This window comes from Pristis pectinata, chromosome 21 (assembly GCF_009764475.1).
Source record: "Pristis pectinata isolate sPriPec2 chromosome 21, sPriPec2.1.pri, whole genome shotgun sequence".
Taxonomy (NCBI): domain Eukaryota; kingdom Metazoa; phylum Chordata; class Chondrichthyes; order Rhinopristiformes; family Pristidae; genus Pristis; species Pristis pectinata.
In genome coordinates, this window is record NC_067425.1 from 34142117 (window position 1) to 34160741 (window position 18625).

Genomic DNA, 18625 nt, shown 5'->3' on the forward strand with positions numbered 1-18625 from the left:
TTCAGTCCACGCCGATCTCTCTGCCCATCTACCCCAATCCCATTTGCCCTCATTAGGACTGTATGCCTTGCCTATTTAGGTGCCTGTCTAAATGCATCTTAAACATAGCAATTGTATCCGATTCCACCACCACCTCTGGCAGCGCTTTCCAGATATCAAGTGTTCTGTAAAGACTTTCTCTCTTCCATGGGATAAAGATTTTGACTATCTACCCTTTCTATGCCTCTTATAATCGTCTTCACTTCTATCAGGCTCCCCCCCACCCCCACCCCCAATTCCTCCTTCACTCCAGGGGAAACAAGCCCAACCTATCCCACCTGACAAAGAACACCAAACAGTAAACCTACCAAGCCTATGTCCTTAGTGCACTCCTCTACAGCAGTAGGACTTGGACAATATATGCAAAAGCTTTCACCTTTACTGCCTCAAACACATCCTAGGAATTTCCTGGCAGGACCAGGTCACCAACTCAGAAGTACTACAGTCCATCAGCATTATATTCATTACCTAGACAAGAACACTTGCACTGGATGACAGCCTTACTTCTAAGCTTACACTATACAGTGAATGAGCCACTGGGTCATGTCTTGCTGGTTGCCCATCCCTTTGTTACACTGATAACTATTCTCAGGATATTAAAATGGGATGCATCAGTACAGAGAATGGGGTGGGGCGGGGTTCATGTCAAAAGAGAGCTGAAGTAAAATGGAATACTTTTGTTGAGAGGAGGTCTCAGAAAATAGAGGCCAGCAAATGCAGCAGAGAGGGGTCATGTCAGATAGGGCTACTGAGCCACACCACACAATTGAGTCGACTGACAAGGCACAACCTGTTGTCCCTTGGAATAGAAGGCTGCCTCAACCACCATCAAAATATATGCAGGATTGCAAAATGTGTGCCCATCACTAGATATCCATGTTTAGTTTTAGTTATACAATAATTGAATAATTTATCAATATATGAGATATCTGGTTCAAACATAAACACATTCAGGGAAGACTACATTAGCAGAAAAGGAGAAAACTGGAAGAAAATAATACATGGAAGTGGCCACTGCAAATAGATGTGCTTTACTGGCATACCAGTGGGCCCCATAATATTACAATAATAATGACATAAAATTAAGATATTTAACATATTTCTTCATTGCATAATATTTCTAACTAATTTTGTTTTGAAAAGGTTTTTGCTTGAACAAACAGGATGCCTATCATGCAAGCTGCTTTGCTCTGGATGGTATCAATTCAACACTTCAGAATTTCCCTATAAACGAATAATACTAGTTATTAGGGAACGTGATTATATTTACCTTGCATTCCAACTTGCTTCAGTTCTAATACAATCACAAAATTAAATGCAAAGAATAACAGCACTGAAAAAAAATAATTTGTTATTTCTAACCAGCAACTTCTGCTTTAGTTCAGTTTTAATCTGTAGATTACAATACACGTACTTACCTTCCGCGAAGCATTTTCAAATTGAGAACCACAAGCTCTACATGTGTTTTCCAATCCAGGTGGTGACGACTGAGAGTTATAGCCTGCATTAGTGTATGCCTGCCTTCTAGGATTGTATTCAGGTTCATCCATCGTCTGATTGTCCACGCAGAACCAGTTGCAGCAGGAGGCCCACATTGCAGTGCTGTCTGCATTAATGGCAGAAGAGTGATTATTTATTTACACAGCATATTTAACCAAACATTCAGAAATTATTCATGTTACATGAACATCTTATTATCCAAAGTTGCCCTCAAGATAGAGTTGAGCTACCTTTTGAACCACTTCAATCCTTATGGCAAGGATACTTAGTACTGTTATGTAGGGAGTTCCAATATTTTGATCCAGTGATAGTGACAGAATGGTCAGTCTGGTTCCAAGTCAGAATGGTGAGCGACTTGGCAACTTGGTGCAGGCATTCCCTGCACCTGCTGCCTTCTAGGTTGTAAAGGAGGAGAGCTTGGTAATGTCACTGAAGAAACCATGGTAATTAGGTACATGTTTTTAATTGTGCACATAACTATATTCCACCTGCAGTGCAAAAAGTAGACGTTTAGAGGGATGTACAAGTTGCCCATCATGCGAGCTGCTTCATTCTGGATGGTATCAACCTTTGAGTCTTCTTGGAGCTCCACTCAGAGTTAAGTGGAGGATATTCCACTTCATTCCTGACACGCATTTTGTAGATGCCCAAAAACTACTAGAGTCAGGAGGCTGGCAACTAGCTACAAAATACTCAACATCTAACCTGCTCTTGTTGCTCCTTTAATTTGACTGGTACTGTTTCGTTTCTAGTTTAGAGGGACACTTTTGATTGTGGGGGATTAGACAATTTCAGTATGGCTGAATGTCAAGGGAAGGTTGTGAGGCTTCCTTGTTGAGGACGATCCTTACCTGGCACCATTATGGCATGAAAGTATCTTTTTATTTCCTAGCCCAACCTGACCTTGCTGCAGGCACTGACTGAAAGCTTAATTAAACGAGGAGCTCAGAATCTATTTCAATACTGTAATGCCAACATCCCCACTCTGATCTTACGATGGAGTGAAGGTCATTAAATATAGATGCTTAAAATAGAGGGCCTCTGGTGAATTCCTGCAGATTTATGCTAGGGCTGAGATGACTGACCTCTGACAACCATCATCTTTTGTGCTAGGGAGTACTGTACAGAGTTTCCTTTGACTTGGGCTTCTTGATATCAAAGCAGCCTTTAAACAAGAACAGGGACCTCTGTAATTCAAATATTTGGCCCATGTTTGTTTGGTCCTCTAAGTGAAAAGTTAAATCAAAGCCTTCTCTATGGTGGATGTAAAAAAAATCCCTTGCACAAATTCAAAAGAGGAATGATTCCCAGTGACTTTGGGTGGACAGATTACCTGGCCGTTATCAAATTGTTGTGGGATCTTGCTGTGTAAATTTGGCTGCCATGGTTATTACAACAGTAACTAAACTACACGAGGACTTCACTTGGTGTAAAGTGCTTTAGGATGTCCTGAAAATATATGTGAAGGGTATTATATTAATACAGGCTTCTATATTTGGACCAAAACTATAATCAGATCCAGACAGGACCTGTGTTGGTCAAACCAACATAGAGCATTGATGAGCTGTGATCAGGTGCTACTTGACCACACTACTGCCAACAGTTTCAATCACCGCTCATGATACGTTGGCAACTCACTAAATTGGAGTTGTATTATTGTTTTTTTGTGCAGAAAGGCAAACCTGGACAATTTCCCATTTTGTTGAGTTGTGAAAGTGTTGCTGTAATGGAACAGCTTAGCAAGAAGCATAGCAGAGTCTGGAGCTCTTTAGCACTATAGCCAGACTATTGTTTGGGTCCTTAACCTCTGCTCTATCCACTGCACCTAGTCATTTCTTGAGCTAAAATCCATGCAGAGCAAACATTTGGCACTTCTGACTGAAAATGGTAGTTATGGTTCAGTCTTTTCCTTTGCACACATGTACTGAACTCTTCAATACAAAAGGTAGGATGTTCAAAGGTAGGAGCCGAGAGGTATTGTTGCAGCTACGTAGGACCCTGGTCAGACCCCACTTGAAGTACTGTGCTCAGTTCTGGTCGCCTCACTACAGGAAGGATGTGGAGGCCATAGAGAGGGTGCAGAGGAGATTTACAAGGATGCTGCCTGGAATGCACAACGTGCCTTATGAAAGCAGGTTGAGGGAACTCTGCCTTTTCTCCTTGGAGCGACGAAGGATGAGGGGGACCTGACAGAGGTGTATAAGATGATGAGAGGCATTGATCAGGTGGATAGTCAGAGGCTTTTCCCCAGGGCTGAAATGGTGGCCACAAGAGGACATAGGTTTAAGGTGCTGGGGAGTAGTTATAGAGGAGATGTCAGGGGTAAGTTTTTTTACTCAGAGAGTGGTGAGTGTGTGGAATGGGCTGCCAGTAACGGTGGTGGAGGCGGATATGATAGGGTCTTTTAAGAGACTGTTGGATAGGTACATGGAGCTGAGAAAAATAGAGAGCTATGGGTAAGCCTAGTAATTTCTAAGGTAGGGACATGTTTGGCACAGCTTTGTGGGCCAAAGGGCCTGAATTGTGCTGTAGGTTTTCTATGTTTCATTAATGACTGTGCTTGGTAGAGCTTTGATTCAATCCAATGGCTGTGGGGTCAGCTCTCTGGAACATGCTTTTTCAGCTTAGCATGCATTTGTCCTGTATGTAGCCTCACCAGGTTGGCACCTCATATTTTTTAAATGTATTATATATACCTGGTATTACTCCTGGTTTATTCTTCTCTGCTCTTCAATGAACCTAGCTTAACAAGAGTCAAGGATATGCCATATTCCTTCATGTTAAAAACAGAAACATAATCCTACTCTTGATGGCCATAGCCCCTCATGGATTCCCAGTTTTGTGCTGCTATATCTGCTCTGAACCTATCCCAATTTGCATGGTGGTTCGTGCAAATGTTATGATGGAGTTGGACTTCATCTCCACATTGTCCAATGTTCAGCCACATCAAGTGGATTGGTGAAGAAGAGCAGTAGTTTTTTCACTTCACAGTGGACATGTCATCATTTGCTACAGATTCATTCAGGCAGCTGTCATGTTTGGGACATAGCCAGCTTAGTAAGAAATGTTCAAACCTTAAGTTTAGTAATTCACTACAGCATCAACTATCAAACAGCTGAATTAAAAGACATAAATAAAAAAAAGTGTTTGATTACAAAAAAAATTAATCCCTAATGGGTAAACAAAAAAAAAGAAAAATGCATAACGCTCATTCAATTAAGGCTTTCAATAGAGAATCCGACAAGTACTCGAGGGAAAGGAAAAAAGGACCAAGTCACTCCCGCAGAGAACCAGCATGACCGAGAATGGCAGAATGAAAATGTCACCAGCCTAATGATTCATGTCACAAACAGGTACAGGAGACAATTTGAGAAGGCATTAGAATACTGGACTAGAAAACAAGAGTCCAAGCATACAGTACAGCTTTAAAAATCCTGCTGAGATGACATCTGGGCTGATGTGGACATTGCTGGACACATCTGAAAAAGGTAGTGCTCAGTTTTGAAATGAGTGCGAAATGAACATTACCAGAATGATACCCAGACTTGAGTGAGATCAAAATGAGACTGCACTACATAGGATTCCCTGGAAATTGGAAGATTGTGATGATCTGATTGAAACTTAAGATATTAGGGGAAATGGATAGGGCAGATAGAGAAAAGATTACTTCTGCTCATAGGACAGCAGAGGACTAGGTCAGGCCTCTCCGGAATGAAGCTAGGAAACAAAAAGGTTGTAAAGGTTTGGGGCTCTTCCATAAATGCCAACGAACAAGTCAAATGCCTCTTCCAAATCGGAGTTAGTTGGGAAAAATATTTGAGGCATTTTGCAGATCAGATATAATCCTGACTGCCATTCAATGAGATTAAAGGGAAAATTTATCTACATCCCATCTTAATTTCACAATGTAACATTCAAGAAACGAGACAAGAATGCACCATTTGGACTGATCAATGAAGGGTACATTGCTGCATTACTGGAAATGATTAACTTTCAGAAACTGGAGCAGTAAGAGAATGGACTCCTCTCATTTACTAACCTCTAAGATAATGTGATGTAAATGATTGTCCTGCATCCAAACCACATTCCTACAGAAGGCAAAAACATCAATACCAGCAAAATCATTGGTTAAGCAGGGCTCTCTTAATATTGTGGCTTAATTGTCAAAGCCAAAGCTATTGCAGCTATCTTTAAAGAAACAGTTTTGCTTTGAAGTCTACTGCATCAGTACACTTACTCTGCAAACATCTTTGCTTAACCAGTGATTACATTAGTCTTGCTGTTTCTGTCTTCCTCAAGATGGTTGTTTGGATTCGGGGAAATCATTTATATCAAACAAAATATGTACTTGAATGTAAACCTATGAATGTTCAGTCAAGAAATATCACTCAAAATGCTCAACAGATTCAATGTAACACAAAAGTGAGTCTAAAAAGTCTAGAAGTCTATTAAATGTCTATATATTAAATTTGAACTATTTCCTACATGCAAAAACTAAACCACCTTTCAGAAACCTCTATAAATACAAAAAGAGCAGCTCAATTATAAACTGCATGAAACATCAAATCTCAGCATTAAAAAGGTAGATACATGGCAACTAACTTCATGCTTTCCAAGCCACTTAGAAAGCAGTTAATGTCAGAAATTTGAAATCAATTTAAACACAGATATATGCTGCAGCACTGGTTAGAAGGAATCTTTTCACATAACTTTGGCAGGTGCTGGGAGGACTCCCTGGTTCACTTCCCATCTTAGGGGAGGAGATGCAATACCTGTCCCTTCACCTCTTCCCTTCCCACCAAGCAGGGCCCAAACAACCAGCAATTCACTTGCACTTCTTCAGATCCGGTGCACTGCATTCAGCGTTCACAATGTGGTCTCCTCTACACCAAAGAAACCAAGTGCAGATTGGGATGATCGCTTCTCAGACTACCTGCATGCAGTCTACAGGAGTGACCCTGAGCTTCTGGTTACCTGCCATTTTAATTCCCCACCCCCACTCTAACCTAACTACCTGTGGCTTCCTCCAAGGTGGCATTTCAATTTGAGTGCTGTTATTTAAAGAAAATTTTGACCAAATGACTAATTGGCACAAGTCAAAAGCATACTAGATCCAGATCAGTTGAAGTTTTTTGCAGCCTTCCAGATCCAGTATCAAGTTGTCCAACTTCAGGCAATTCACTCTTTCCTTATGTCTGTATCAGAACTGACCATTTCTACCTTTCATCATTTTGGCTCAGTTTTACCTCTTTCTATTAGCATTATCTGCCAGCTCAGCATGTCCCAGAGCCTCTCTTTCAGCAAAACCATGCAAAGGAGCACAATGACTTCGAAGTGCCACTTTAATTCATTTAGTCCCGTTCTTTCAAAGATAAAGCCTTTGTTCTACCCATCCTTCCTTACCTGCTCCACTAACGAAAACTAATTTCTTTTCTCTTTCCCAGTTCTGATGAAGGGTCTAGCAACTGAAATGTTAACAGCGTTTCTTCCAGATGCTGCCTGACCTGTTGAGTGTTTTCTGCTTCTACAGTAACTAAATGCACTTTTTTGTGTTGAGCTCTTGAAAATTCTTGGAAGATTTACCTTTCTGAAATGCAAATGAGCATAAAGATGTAAGAAGTTTCTAAACTCCAGTAAGGTAAACTTTAATCTGAGATTGAAGTTTTACATTTCGAGAGTCCAAAAAAGCCACCTAGAAAGCAATTAATTTTACAGACCCACTTGTATTTCACCAGTTTATCTCCCACTGCTGGCATAATCATTGACTACCCAACCTGGAAAATGGTGTTTCTTTTTTTGTACAGCAGACTTGGAGAATGAGAGATAGAACAGAAGGAGGAAAACAGACTTACAATGCAGAAAATATTCATAACATTGAAGTCAATTGGATAAGTGTTTAACAATGATCATTTCACCAAGTGAGCTATTGTTTAGGCCAAGGTGTTCACGCAGTGCCAATACAATTATTTGGGTGAATACCAATACTAAAAACTCCTCTGTGTGGCATTACAACACGAGTGCTGTTATTTAATAAAGATTTTGAGCAAATAAATAACTAACGCAAGTCAAAAGGTTAAGCAAGCTAGGTTCAGAATAGTTAAAGTTTTCTGAAAGATTAGGCATCAGTTCAACTATTTTGATACTAGTGTATCTATCAAGCTGTCTGAACCAGAATCGGATGGGATTCAGGTTCATTAATATCTAAACATAAAAATGTCAAGTTTGGTTTTCTACTTTTAAATCATTTGACTGGATTGCTGCATACATTTTTCATTGTTCAAAATATCCCTGCCCATACCAATAATGTATTCAAAACAAGTAACAGAGATAAACATCAGGTAATGATCCCAAGGGGAAACGTTTACTGATCAGTAAACAGAGCAGAAAAACTGAAACCACAAAGTAGCAACATATCTAACAGAAGTCATATTTTGTATGACTGAATCTAGGAGAATGCATGTGAATTTCTACAAAATATTAAGGTGCCACACCTCCCCTCCCCCCCCATAAAAGTCCATTTACCCTGACATTCCACGTTCAGATGTAAACCTGGAACCATCTGTTCTCATGCTAGTACATAATAAAAGCTCCACATGTAGAAACCAGGACTTAAGAACTGTAAATAAATGCATCATGTAAGAATTCCATCAATACCAAACGAAATTCATTTTCATTTTAGTAAAAACAAACTTTTTTTTAAAAAAAGACTACCTAGCATACTAAAAAGGATGGTACACTTTAAAAAAAACTCAAAATTGTTTACATTCATTTGTGGGATATCGATGCTGTTGGCAAGATATTATTTCTTGTACATCCCTATTTTCCCCACAAGAAGGTGGTGGATGGTGAACTGCCTTTGTTAACACTCAGTGAAGTCCTTCTGTTGAAGATGCTCCCACTGTGTTGCTGGGTAAAGAACTCCAGAATTTAGAACCAGTTATACTGAAGCAAGAATGATTTTCTACATCAGGGTGGTGTATGGAAACAAGCAGGTGGAGGTGTTCCATGATCCATTGTTCTCATGGACTTGGGTGGTGCTTTTGAGGAAGCCTTGACAAAGTGCTGCAATTGATCTTTAAGATGATCTAAAATACAACAGCCACAGACAGCCAGTGAGGGAGGGCGTGAATGTTTAAGGCAGTGAATGGTCCGATTTCTTCAGGATGGCGTCAAGTTTCAAATGCCATTGGCGTTGCACTTACCTAGACACGATATTCCATTATCCCTAACGTGCCTTGAGGGGGTGGAAAGATTGCAGGCAGTCAGAAAATAACCAGCTTCTGACTTGTTCTTTGAGGCTGTGCAGTTAAACTTTTGGTTAATGTGGCTCCCAAAGTATGGATGAGGGAAACTAGGCAATGGCAATGTTGTTGAACGTTGAGGGAGCCTCTCATCACAGTGGACACTCACATGGTACCAATTATCAGCTCATGCACGAATGTTGTCCAGGTCCTGCTGAAAGCAGGCATCTACTGCTTCATCTCCCACTTCTTGCCTTATGATGAAAGGTCATTAAAAAAAAAACAGTTGAAGGTGCTTCAGGGTAAGACATAATCCTGGGACTGAACGGACTCACCCTCAATACCTTACAACCTTTGTGCAAGGAATGGCTTCAACCTTGATTCCATTGACGTCAATTTGACTTGACTCCTTGAAGCCACACTTAGTCAAATGTTGCATTGTCAAATGCAGTTTTCTCACTTTGCCTCTAGAATTCAACTCTTTGATCCATATCTAGACTAAGGGAGCCTAAGGGAACTGCTGAGGAAAAACACCATTGAAACCAGATTTCGATATTCTTAATGCAATTTTACTATCATCTTGCACCAAATACAGTTTTACTTTCCATGGTAAATTTGCTTCAACTGGACAAATATTTCAGAATAGTAACGTTAAAGATCTGGTTGGTCTATGTTAGTTTGGGAGATCAAAATGAAATATCAGAATAGAGATGATTAAAGATAATTCTGCATTCGAAACAGAATAAAGTCTAATTTCCATCTTACTGTTATTTTTGATCGAATGTTACATATCATCTTTTTGATGAGGTTTTTAACCCTGAGACCATTTGGCTTACTTTACACAAATCAACCAGCACAAGGAAAAAAAATATTCAAACTGAGTAGTAGAATTTATTAATAGATAAACTTGGAGAAACAAATATGATTTTCTGATAGGTTTGGGCAAAACAAGGAAGACAAAACTCCCAAGGATCAAAACTGACATAGGCCATTTGCTGTGTTTCAGCTCCAATTAGTAGATAACTTGGGGAGGACCTGTATCACAACAGGTTACACATGCCTGACTTGTATACATCCCATACACATGAACGAGCGTTTGGGAGACCGACAGGATGGATTTGCCAGCTGCTGTGGGGCTGAAGGCATCTTCTGCCATGTGGGAACTTGGTTCACAGCAATATCATTGCAACTTAGAGAAATTTGAATGGTTGAGTTCAACAGCCTGGTTTAAACTACACCCTTGGTTAGCCTATGTTTTTATTTAAATATATTGCCGATCGGCTGCATTTCTGACTTAAGAACTGTTTGGTTTATGAACATCTCTCAGGAATGGAACCCCATCTTAAAAGAATTGAGTACCTAATTGATATTTATAAATTAATTTGAGCACAATGCATCAGAATTATGCTTCTCAACCATGCCATTGCAAGCAATCTTATATTTCTCTTAGTGATACATCAAATTATTTTGTAAATGATTTTTGACATCTGTCCAGCTCGAAGCCAGTTCCGAGAACTGATTACTCTGTGAAAAGGCTCACCTTGTGTCAATCCTAAAATTTCTGTTGATTGATTTGAATTCATGTACGTATCCTTGTTTCACTGTTTAATATTTTAGTCATCTTCCAGATTACCTTTTTCCCCAAATCTCGTTACCTTGCACCCTCTAAAACCTACTTCTCATGCTAACAGGTTGATTCTATGGTTTATTCTCACATTAACTGCTAGAGATCACATTGTAGCTTTACAGCATCCAATACTTCTACATTCCCCTTCTTTCTTGAAGACTAACAACCTGTAGAGGCAGAAACCTTTATCACATTTAAAAAGTACTTGGAAGTTTACTTCCAAGAGCTGTGACCTGTAGGGCTACTGAATCACCATTGATCGGTTGCATTAGGTAGGTTTATTTTGGCAGCACAGTGGCACAGCGAGTAGAGCTGCTGCCTCACAGCACCAGCGACCTGGGTTCTATTTGTCTGGGGCTCATTCATTGTGACTTCATGAGGTTCTTCAAAAGATATGTGGGTTGGTAGGTTAATTGCCCACTGTAAAACGTCCCTAATTTAGTGAATGATGGAATCTGGGGGAGTTGATGGAAATATGGTGACAGTAAATGGGGAACAGTGTGGCATTAGGATTAGCGAAAAGGGTGCTTGTTTATCAAAGTGGATTTGGTGTGTCAAAGGGTCCGTTTCCGTGCTGCATGACTGTATGAGGTTATGAATCAAATGCCATTTTATCACTCTTCCAGATAAACAGTAGTGTTCTAACTGTACAGGAACAGCTGAGCCTGCACAGCCTTCAGTACTAAAACTAGAATGCATCTTTCCCAATTTTTTTTTCCTTTGATTAGATTAGTTTTCTGCAGTAGCATCAACTTGATAACGTTCATAATGCAATGTTAGTGGTGTGTTGCATTTTACGTTGACATCAAATGTTACATCAAACAAACTGAAAAACCAAAAGACAAATCTCCAAGCTAGTACAAAACTACAGATATAAAGCATGTTACAATATAATTATCATATCCAGATATTTCTTCAAAGTTAGACCTGGATGTGATAACTGCAATGAATTAATATCCAATTAATAAAACTGTTATTTATGGAATCACAGATAATTTGAGCAGTTTTTTTTGTTGCATCTTTAAGATCTTATACCCATTTACTAAACTATCTAGATCTGAATCTTTGTTTCTTCTGGCACAAATTCAACACAAACAGTATATCAGACACCTAATATGGGCCATCCATAGTAAGCGTATTAAATATTATGCAAGAGATGTAGGTTAGACTCAGCAGGTGATTCTATTAAAGCTGCATTAAAATTAACCTTAATAAGTGCTTAGCATTTGTTACCCAGATTCCAACACTTCATTATCCCAAATGCACTTTAACAAGGGACTTATCAAATTTCTGTAACTCAAATAACACATACCATCTGATTATCGAACACAAAAGTGATAGAGATGTTTGTTTATTATAATCAGTTGGGCCTGTTGATTTTTAGATATATTAACAAGACTTAAATAATGTTCTATTTAAACAGCAACATTAGCTGAATTAGTTGATGCTGTGGAGAACAGAGACTCCAGAAATCAATTCTCAATGGGTTTCAATTTCAAGTAATTGGTAGTAAACAAAAAATGCCATTAAGGTACAAGATGGTCCTCACCATAATCAGATGTGCAATTCAACATAATTCAGGGTGAAAAAGAATACAAAAAGTCTTACTTAATGGAGAAACAAAATGAGTGAGTTTCAAGCAAGCGGCACATATTAGGCACTGGCAAGCGCTAAACAACATGATTTTAGTCTGCCAACGGCAGGCCACAATTTAAGGTTGAATAAGCAATCAAACTGCACAATGGCAGCTTAAATTTAACAGTTGAAATTATCAAGGAGCAGCATGCACAGAAAGGAGACTGAGAAAGATATGGTATTAAAGGTTATTATACCTTGGTTTTGAAGGGAATCTGAAGGTGAGAACTGTGGGAGTAGCTGAAAAGAATGGAAGGAGTCAATAATGGAGCTAAATATTTGTTGACTTTCAAAACTTAAATTACATCATATACAGAAAAATTAGCAGGCCCCATAAAGAAAGGATATTAGAGTCATGGAAAGGACTGGCCTAAATTGATTATGACTACAACTTTAAGCATTTTATTATATTTATAAAGTCTAGAAAATGAAATGTTTTTCACTGGAGCCGAGGAGATTAACAAGTGTCTAGTGAAAATTTGAGTTTACGGAAACTGGTTTTCACTGGTTGACAAGTCAGAAACAAGGGGAAATAAACCGAGTATTAATAGAGCATTTTCACAAGGTGTTACAAGTTTGCAGAATGCTTTCCATAGGTATCATAGATCACAAATTAATTTAAACAAGAAAAAGATAAAATGTGCAAAAAAAAATAACAGATGTGGCAAGGGAGCTGGAGGAGATAGCTCTAGTCCCCAGCACTGATTGTACAGAGACTCCTTTTTATTATCTACGTACCACTCCTTGGCCATGTAGTGTCACCATTTGCATGAATGCTGATGACATCCAAGCTTTACTTTCTCTAATACTCACAGGATGCTACAATTTCAAATGGCATACCTAGTAAAGAACTGAATAATTCTATATTTTTTCAGCTGAAAGTTAAGGGAAAAAAAACATCCATTTCAGTTCTCATCACAACCTCTGAGTTTTACCAGGGTTCCTTTTCCCAGTCATAGTCTATCTTGACTTCTCTGCAGCAGAAATTCCTTATTCATTATCCTAAAGTTAACTTCTCCATTATCCTCCCTGCAAACCTCCAATTTCCTGATCCTCACTCATACTAACCCGAACTTCCACTTTCTCCTCCCACTTCAGCCTTCAATGATCTGCGGCCCAGTTTGTCAATTTCAAAATTCTAATTTTTACATCCAAATCACTCCATGGCTTCAGGCACCACATTGATAATCACCTCCATTTTATCAATGTGCATATCTTCTATTATTCTGACAATAACATTTTCCTTATGCTCGACTCTCCCCGTTTACTAGCAGCTGCTTAGTTTTAGATGCTCTTAGATGAGATAAACATTTGCAGGGATGCTCCAAAGACCTGGCAATTCTTTATTCATCAACAAAAAGCTAAATCAACTGATCTAGTCCTTTATTTTACTGCTGTTTCCAGGAGCTTTTTAAGCACCATTGCATTTCTTGCATTACAACAGGCACTCTACACCACAAATACTTGATGGGTTTCAAAGCATTTTGGGAGGGCCTATGAAAGGAAAGGTGCAACACACAGATAGATTTCTTGCTCTAACAGCTGCTCCTTTGGATTTTCTTACCCTGTTCCTTCTGCTGTACAAGCTCCAGTCCGACTGTCAAAACCTCATGGAATTCTCCTTAGTCCGCACTTTTTCCCTATCCCAGGCTCTGCTCCACAATATCCTTTTAAACTGAGAAATACCGGAAAGGAAGAGATGAAAAACAAAGCTTTAGGAGTTGTCAGAGATGACCATTGGGTGGCAAAGACAAGATGTCTGAAGAAATACAATTGGACATGCAAACTTGACGCTACTAGAGAAAAAAAATGCAAAATAGGGAATGGAAACACTTTTGAGACAGTGGTTACATGCCATGATCTCTTGAGAATTCTCCATTGATAGTGCTCTGGTTAAAACCAGCAATGTAGCAGGTTAGTTATAAACAAAGACATCATAAACACAGCAATGAGAGAATTCGGTGCAATAATGGACTGCAACATAATAATACAGACACAAGTGAAAGACTGAAATTAAGGGTCATTTTAACCCAAGCTTACAGAAGAACCTGACAGTACCCTCATAATTGGATCCAAATGTTTCTCCCCCCCATAAGGATCCAAGTTTATCCACATCAATTAACCTATCAAGGTAAATTCAATACTTTTGTGAAGAGATGAATATTGTAGTGTTTGAACTTGCACAGGTCTTATCCTACTTTCACAACGTAATTAGTAATATTTTTCTGCATATACCCATTATCTAAATTATCACAATCTTTGTCTACAGAATGCACCTACAATGCCTACACTCAAAGAATTTATACTTGCAAACCACACTAAGGAATTTATGTAACAGAATTCTTATCTCCAACAAAATGCAATGAACTCTAATGTGTACATTAAAAGAAATTCCAGAGCTCTGCTGGAGATTAATGTACAACTTTAAGAATTAAGGGATCGTAAATCAAATATTGATTGTGGTTGAACTAGTAATTTTTGAAATAACTATTCATTTTACAAGATACGGCCATCCATGGCAAAGTGAGCAGAGGAATGTGGATGTGGATGGTAATTCAGCAAGTAGATTGTGTTTTGTCCTGGGGTTATGAGGATCAGGCTTGAAAATGAATTTTTAGGCCAAATATCAGATCAACCATGGTCTTGTTGATGGATGAACACACACACTTCAGCAAGCTTCAATCAAAATTTAGAAGAATGCATATTTTGATAAAAGTAAAAAGCTCATGCACAATTTGTGAATTAGTGTACCCTCCAAATTTCAGTAGTTAGGGTAACAGAAATTTGCCCTAACAAAATTCACAAATCACTAACAAAAAAATTTGAGAGTCAAAATAAAAATTCACTCTTACAGACTTTATTGTAAGAAAGAAATAACTAAACAAACAAACTGCGAAAGAAACAACAAACTTTGTCGATTTTTGTCATGGGTTCGCATTGTGGAGAACCATGATACGGACACTTTTCTGGGAAAGCAACCCCTCTGTAATGCAGGTGTGCTGTTCTGGTAAATGTCTTGAAGGTTTTTGTAGGTACACATCAAAATTATCATCATTTAGCTTTAAGTGCATCTGTTAACCCAATACTTCAGCTAATAATCAGACCATTTACTTGAATGTTTAAACTCAAAATTGTAAGGAACTACATGGCAAAGATAATGAGCACTCACAATTTGATTTTCTTGAGAAATAAGACATTAAAGTAGCAAAATTCTATCAACATAGTAACACCCATCAAAAGTCACTGTTACCAATCTTTATAATCATTTGTCAGGAAAAAAACATTTATATCTCAAGTTTATCGTTCATATAAAAAAATTACTCAATTTGACAAACGCACTGGAAACAATTCAAGGGTAATCTGAAGTCAAGAGTAGAAACATGACAGCATTTAATCAAAGGCTGCATAGTTGAAATTTTACTTTTAAGCTACAGGGTACTAACAGCAGATGAAAGACCTTATAATGAAAACCTAATTAGCAACAGTTTAAAATATAGATAACTCAGAGCACATAACTATTAATGTGCATCACTGACTGCCTCACTTATTTTCATTCCTAAGTGACTTACCTTTTGGGGTTGTTTGGGTACTTACCATGCATAAAGCTTCATTATGTGTAAAGTTGCAAAGCTACTCAGACCCATGTGGATCTCTTTTTACATTCACTTGAACGATGTTGATTTTGCTGTCAAGGCCATCATTTATAGCTATACAGTAGGCACACACAACCATTTGGCTCATGGAGCCCACACTGGCTTTTTATAAGTGTAAAATAGTAAAGACTACCCCACCCCTCTCCTACCCACTATCCACCCTCACCCACCACCACCCTGCTATTTTTCTTGTTGGGTACTTATCCAATTACTTTAAGGCTACCAATGAATCTCCTTTCAATATGTTTTCCAAAAGTATATTCAAATTCAAGGGGGCTAATTACACAAAAATGTTTTTCCCCACATCTCCTCTGGTTCTTTTGTCAATTATCTAGACTCTGAGCCCTCTGATTCTTTATCCATCTACTAATGGAAACAATTTATCTTCATTTAAAAGGAGAATAATCAGAGTTTATCCAATCAATCCACAAATTTTGAATCTCTCAATCTTGGGACTATTCCAGTAATACTTTTTTGCATCATCTCCCAAGGCTTTCACATCAATGTTCTTCAAGCCCAAAACGAACAGCTTATCATCCTTTGTTGCACGGCACCAATTTCTTATTTGCGTTACCACTGTTCCTTTAGTCAAATGTGTTTTGAACTCCATATACACACAGCAATTGCACAATTACCACAATTTTTTAAAAATCAACACAATTTGCCTTTAATGAATCCATGCTGGCCTTCCTTTATCACCCCTTTGTTAACAACCCGAAGTTTGCTTGGATTTTAGTTTCTAGCAGCTTCCCCACCAAGAACAGGCCCGCAGTTGCGAAAAAGATTGTGACACTTAGAGGTCCAGTCCTGCGGCACGCAACCGCACTATCCAAAGCGGATTGGAAAACTGTGATATTGCCTTCATAATTTCTACCACTTCCCCCTGCAACCAAGAAAATGGTGAGATTTACTTTATAGCTAGCCTTTCCAGAACTTACTTTTCATTGATTTTTTAATCTATCCAGTGTCTCAGCTACTTTTTCTTTTAAAGTAAACTTTCGAAACATCTCTTTATAAAGCTATGTCCTTGACTTCTGTAAATGAATCTTTTTAGTTCCTAGCTGGCCTCAACCTTCTTTTCACCCATTTAGTATTTATAAGCCTGAAGATGACTTTTTGGATTCACTTGTATATTAAATAGCAATCTACTCTGACACAATCTTTTTCTGGCATTTCCTTTTTCACTTCCCCTCTGAACTTTCTATATTCAGTATTTCTGTCTAAACTCTTCAGTCCTACCACATCAAACTGTGCAATGGTAATAGACAACTAAATTGCCAGCAAGGAATTAACAGCCTCAAGAATATTCCCATTTCCAACAATAGCCAGGCCTATCACACGGGTACGGAACATGGCTGAAGCATTTGCAGTCGCATTTTGCCAGTCAGACTGAGGTTACTGGCGGACGATTCATCTCAGCTTCTTCCTGAGATCCCCACAGTCACAAAAGGCAGCGTTCAGTCAATTTGATTTACTCTGCATAATATCAAGACAAATCTGAGTGCACAAGATATAGCAAAGACTATGGGACTGGACATCATCCCAGCTGTAACGTCAAAGACTTGTGCTACAGAACTCATTGCACAATGCCTGCATAGTTACAAGCAACATGCAGCGGGTCATGTAGAAAATTGCCCTGGTAGGGGCAAATTGCCCTGTTCAAAGAAAGCAGGACAAAACTAATCTAATTCCTATTCAGACAACTCGCTCATCAGCAAAATTATGGAAGGTGTCATTGATGGTACTCATTCACCAACAACTGTTCACCAATGTCCACATAGTTCCAGATCTCACAGCCTTGGTTCAAGCATGGACCAAAGAATGAATTCCAGAAGTGAGGCGAGATTGACTATCCATGATTTCAAGGCAGCATTGGACCAACTATAGTGTCAAGGAGCTCCAGCAAAACTGAAATTTATAGGTATCAAGAGGAAAACACTCCAATGATTGAAGTCATAAGTTGCACAAAGGTAGATGCATGTGATTGTTAAAGCACAATCATTCCAGCCCCAAGACATCACTGCAGAAGCTCCTCAGGGTAATGCCCTGGGCCTAATTATCATTAACTGCTACTTCAATGATCTTCATTATAAGGTCAGAAGTGGGGATGTTTGCTGATAATTGCATAGCATTCGATTCCATTCACAACTTCTCAGCAAATGAATCAATTCATGCCTGCATGCAGCAAGAACTAGATAAAATTTGGTTATGGACTACTAAGTGGCAAGTAACAAATGGGCCATAGAAGTGTCAGGCCACGACCATCTCCAAAACGAGAAAGACCATTTCCCTATCATGACGATAAACACAATAAAATCACTGAGGCCTAATGTTTTGGGGTGACACCATTGACAAGAAACTCAAACTGACCAGCTAGACAGATACCATGACTACTAGAGGGGTTTAGAAACTGGGTATCCTACAGTGAGTGGTGTATGACCAGATACTCCAAAGTCTTTCCTGCCATCTACAAGACAGCCCACCACCAAGCGATCCAGGACAAAGCAATATACTTTCCTGGCAGCCCAGCTAACACCCTGAGAATTAATTACCTCCACAACCTCCTACCCTGGCTGCAGTATGCACCATGTACAAAATGCACTGCAGCTCCTTACTTAGACCACTCCAACAGCACAATGGAAAACAAGTGTAGCAGGCACTCTGGAACATCACCACATACATGCTTCCCTCCATTCCTTCATCTCTGGGTCTCAATCCTGGAACTCCCTACCCAATCGCAATGTGGGAATACCTTCTCCCAAAAGACTCTAGTAGTTCAAGAAGGTGGCTCAATCTGATTTTTATGTGGTCCTTGCTGATGCTTCATTTCATCGAGGGAACTCTGCCTCTTGTTGCCTTACTTGTCCCACTCATGTAGATGCATCCAGATGATATCTACATCATGTGCACTTCAGAAGGTCACCAATTGT

General features: G+C 39.0%; 1 protein-coding gene across 5 annotated transcripts in view; it reads right to left on the reverse strand.

Moving 5' to 3' along the window:
• Window positions 1–18625, reverse strand: part of rffl (ring finger and FYVE-like domain containing E3 ubiquitin protein ligase) — a 44960-nt gene that overhangs the window by 20164 nt on the left and 6171 nt on the right. For 2 of the 5 annotated variants that reach the window (XM_052035854.1, XM_052035855.1), the window contains exon 3: window positions 1458–1645. In XM_052035854.1, coding sequence (XP_051891814.1) covers window positions 1458–1634 — 177 coding nt within the window. In that variant the 5' untranslated portion in view covers window positions 1635–1645. Of the gene's footprint in view, window positions 1–1457; window positions 1646–12239; window positions 12283–13606; window positions 13718–18625 lie in introns of all 5 variants that reach the window. The other 3 variants (XM_052035851.1, XM_052035853.1, XM_052035852.1) reach the window with 3 other exon arrangements.